Source organism: Oncorhynchus clarkii, chromosome 16 (genome assembly GCF_045791955.1).
Source record: "Oncorhynchus clarkii lewisi isolate Uvic-CL-2024 chromosome 16, UVic_Ocla_1.0, whole genome shotgun sequence".
NCBI lineage: Eukaryota > Metazoa > Chordata > Actinopteri > Salmoniformes > Salmonidae > Oncorhynchus > Oncorhynchus clarkii.
Window position 1 is genome coordinate 63737759 of NC_092162.1, and position 4562 is coordinate 63742320.

Consider the following 4562-nt stretch of genomic DNA (forward strand, 5'->3'; position numbering starts at 1 on the left):
TGTGTGTGTGTGTCATATGAGTTGGCAGTGTGTTTTTCTAATTTTAAACAAAGCCCTGTTATTTGTACCTATGGATCTCCCACTGAGCACTGGCGCACACACACACACACACACACACACACACACACCTTGGCACCAAGCAACCCTTCATTTGGGCACCCTCACCATGCCAATCCATAAATCAGAAGATAATTGAGCAGTAGTGTGCCAGCAATAAAGTCCAGAGAGAATAAACAGCCTGTGGTGTTCTGTCTGTCTGTCTGTCTGTCTGTCTGTCTGTCTGTCTGTCTGTCTGTCTGTCTGTCTGTCTGTCTGTGGTGTTCTGTCTATGGGGGGTGTTCTGTCTGGGGGGTGTTCTGTCTGGGGGATGATCTGTCTGGGGGGTGTTCTGTCTGGGGTGTTCTGACTGGGGGTGATCTGTCTGGGGGATGATCTGTCTGGGGGGGTGGTCTGTCTGGGTGGGGGTGATCTGTCTGGGGGGGTAATCTGTCATGGGGGTGATCTGTCTGGGGGGTGTTCTGTCTGGGGGGTGTTGTGGTATGGGGGGTGTTCTGTCTGGGTGGTGTTCTGGTATGGGGGGTGTTCTGGTATGGGGGGTGTTCTGGTATGGGGGGTCTGTGGTGGAAGGTTAGGCTGCGCTGTATACCTCCCACTGGCACTCTGTCAAATTCTATAAAGTCTATACAGCAGGGTTCCCCAAAGTCGCCCCCCCCCCCCCTGTACTATACAGCAGGGTTCCCCAAAGTCACCCCCCCCCCCTGTACTATACAGCTGATTCAAATAATCAACCCATCATCAAGCTTTGATTATTTCAATCAGCTGTGTAGTACTAGGGTAACGGGGGACGGGGGAACCAGAACCCTGCTATATCGCACACCCATAGGAACCATAGAAACAGAAAACAGAGATCACAAAGAGAAACACCACAAAGATAGATGACAACATAAGGCAGACATATTGAGGAGCTGGGAAATGATATGGCCATGAAGAACTTAACACAATGTCCAGAGAAGCAAATATTCCTTCATTATGTTTCCCCTGCTGGATTAGTAACAGCACTCAGGACATTTGCAAGCAGTTTATGTTTATTTGGTTTCTACTGTAACTGCCACTGGAGTGCAATCAAACCGAAGGTTCCTGAGTGGTCGATTTTAGACTAAATGTCCCACAGTTTCAAACTTTGATATTGGATATTGGACACACCTACCCATTCCAGCGTGTTTCTTTATTTTTTACTATTTATACTGAAGACATCAAAGCTATGAAATAACATATGGAATCATGTAGTAAGCAAAAAAGTGTTAAACAAATCAAAATATATTATATTGGTGTCCTTTATTCCAGGTGACTACCTCATGAAGCTGGTTGAGAGAATGCCAAGAGTGTGCAAAGCTGTCATCAAGGCAAACAGTGACTACTTTGAAGAATATAAAATATTTTTTACATTTTTTAAGACTTTGATGTTAACTACACGATTCCATATGTGTTATTTCATAGTTTGGATGTCTTCACTAGTAATGTAGAAAATAGTAAAAAATTAAGAAAAACGATTGAATGAGTAGGTGTGTCCATACTTTTGACTGGTACTGTACATGAAACCAATGTTGTGTTAATGATGATGCTGATGGATGGAGAAGACAGAAGAAGCGTGAGGAACAGAGACGGTAGGTGCAGAGAATGGGATCTCTGGAGGTATCGGTGCCACAACAAAACACTAGTGATACTCACCCAGATCTGCAGACATTGACATAAAAGCATATGACACAACCCATTAACCCAGCGGCAACAAAGCTCCAATGGGAAGTCTCATGGCTGTATTCAGGGTCTGTGTATGCAACCCATAGCATAGACTGGAGTAAAACCAAAACATTCAAGACAAATGGATTCTTCCCACAGTTAGGAAATTAGACCCATGGCGTAAGTGTTCTCAAGACTACTAAACTCCAGACAGTTTGCGTCTAAAGTAGCCTCCTCTAGAATGAATCAGATGTAGAATATAGAGCTAGCTAGTCATGAACGTCTCATGCACATGTATATATCTGAAGATGCAGTGTTAGCAGAGATAGGTCTGAAAACATGGTTTAGTTAGTTCCTCTTGCCCTTACCCCTCCCAGTGTTGAGAAGAAACAGAAAACTAGCTAACTGTGTGGGTAGGGGTTAGGGTTAGGAGAAGGGTAGTGGTTAGGGGTTGGGAGAAGGGTAGGGGTTAGGGTTAGGAGAAGGGTAGGGGTTAGGGTTAGGAGAAGGGTAGTGGTTAGGGGTTAGGAGAAGGGTAGGGGTTAGGGTTAGGAGAAGGGTAGGGGTTAGGGGTTAGGAGAAGGGTAGGGGTTAGGGTTAGGAGAAGGGTAGGGGTTAGGGGTTAGGAGAAGGGTAGGGGTTAGGGTTAGGAGAAGGGTAGGGGTTAGGGTTAGGAGAAGGGTAGGGGTTAGGGGTTAGGAGAAGGGTAGGGGTTAGGGTTAGGAGAAGGGTAGGGGTTAGGGTTAGGAGAAGGGTTAGAGTTAGGAGAAGGGTTAGGATAGGATAAGGGTTAGGGGTAGGATAAGGGTTAGGGATAGGATAAGGGTTAGGGATAGGATAAGGGTTAGGGGTAGGATAAGGGTTAGGGATAGGATAAGGGTAAGGGATAGGATAAGGGTTAGGGATAGGATAAGGGTTAGGGATAGGATAAGGGTAAGGGTTAGGGATAGGATAAGGGTTAGGGTTAGGGATAGGATAAGGGTTAGGGTTAGGGATAGGATAAGGGTAAGGGTTAGGGATAGGATAAGGGTTAGGGTTAGGGATAGGATAAGGGTTAGGGTTAGGGATAGGATAAGGGTTAGGGTTAGGGATAGGATAAGGGTAAGGGTTAGGGATAGGATAAGGGTTAGGGTTAGGGATAGGATAAGGGTTAGGGTTAGGGATAGGATAAGGGTAAGGGTTAGGGATAGGATAAGGGTAAGGGATAGGATAAGGGTTAGGGTTAGGGGTTAGAGTTAGGAGAAGGGTTAGGGATAGGATAAGGGTTAGGTAAAAAGAAAGGGTAGAAACTCCAGTGGTAGGGTGGTGACCTCTCACCTCTCCAGCTCAGTGATCTTCTTCTCCTTGTTGGTTCTTTCCGTCTCTTGCTCTCTCAGGATACCCATGAGCCTCTCCACCTCGGCTTGGGACTTCCCAGACTCTTCTCGGTAGCGCGTCACTTCCTCCTCCAGCAGCTTGATCCTGTCGCTGACCTCTAACAACTTCCTGGTTGACTCTTCCGTATTCTGGGAGTGTGGAGGACCAAGGAAATAAAGAAGAAGAGAGAGGAGGACCAAGGAAATAAAGAAGAGAGGAAGACAGTCACAAACAGTGACAGTCACAAACAGTACTATGAAAGGAGAGACATTCATTATATCATCCTCATCTCATAGAACTCATACTCCTTTCTGGAGCCAGAACCAGGAAGATGCTGCCCCAAAACACTGATACAGGGTCAGATATTTGTTCACCCCTTTATGGTAAAGGATAGGGGTGCGGAAGGGAAAGGGGATACATAGTCAGTTATACAGTTTCTTCTGCATTTAAACCCAACTCCTCTAAATGAGAGAGGTACGGGATGCTGCCTTAATCGATGTCATTGGCACCCGGGGAACAGTTGATGTTGGGGGTTAACTGCCTTGCTCAAGAGCAGAACGGCAGATTTTTCCAACCTTGACGGCAAGGAGATTCGAACCAATGACCTTTTGGTTACTGGCCCAATACTCTTAACCACTAGGAACCTGTAAACCTTCAGCGGAATCTGCCCTCTATCTCATTCAACCCGGCCCTTTCATTCCTTCCTTCTTAGTCCCCCTTCTCTTCTCTCCTCCCTTCTTTCCAGTGGCCTCCACTCAGCCTGCTCTCTGAAGCATCCCTCTCTCCTGGAGTTTAGTTTTTCTTCTAATTCATAATGAAATTACCCTTCATACCTCTCTGGTTACCAGTGATTTTATAAGACCACCAAACATCTCGAGTCAAACACTGTAAAAACTGACAGAGCTGCAGTGATTGATTCTTTTTTTTTTGAAGAGAAAAATCTGCCAGAGGATGGCTGTAACCTAGAATTACCTCCCTGTGTTTGTGTCTGCCTCTCAGAGGTCTGTGTGTTTCAGAGGATAGTTTAGCTTGTTGAGACAGCTGAGGCCGCTCGTTTAAACATCATCAACTCTCTCTCTATACAATCACACACATACAAGCACGCACACACACATACATACATACACACACTGGTATAGGCAGGGAGCCAATCCTAGATAACGCTATGAGCTGTTACCCTACATGTAGCTCTGTCTCTGTTATTAGAAAAAAAAACAAAGACACTTCAGACGGCTGTTAACTATTACTGTCAACCACTCTGAAACGCATAGATCATAAACCTAACAAAGTATCATTTACTAGAAAAACATCTCATAACATAAACAAAATGCACAAGTAGAGGCACTTTATGAAAGAGGGACAGGAAAAGCCGATGGCAAAACCAAACATTTCACATGGTGTGTAACCCTACCCTCCTAATACATACATGGTGTACTGTGTAACCCCTACCCTCCTAATACATACATGGT

At 45.3% G+C, this 4562-nt stretch overlaps 1 protein-coding gene across 1 annotated transcript in view; it reads right to left on the minus strand.

Moving 5' to 3' along the window:
- The window catches only part of LOC139367367 (ELKS/Rab6-interacting/CAST family member 1-like), a 341621-nt gene that overhangs the window by 226027 nt on the left and 111032 nt on the right, over positions 1 to 4562 (minus strand). Inside the window, exon 11 of the mRNA XM_071105566.1 lies at positions 3055 to 3242. Coding sequence (XP_070961667.1) covers positions 3055 to 3242 — 188 coding nt within the window. The remainder of the gene's footprint in view (positions 1 to 3054; positions 3243 to 4562) is intronic.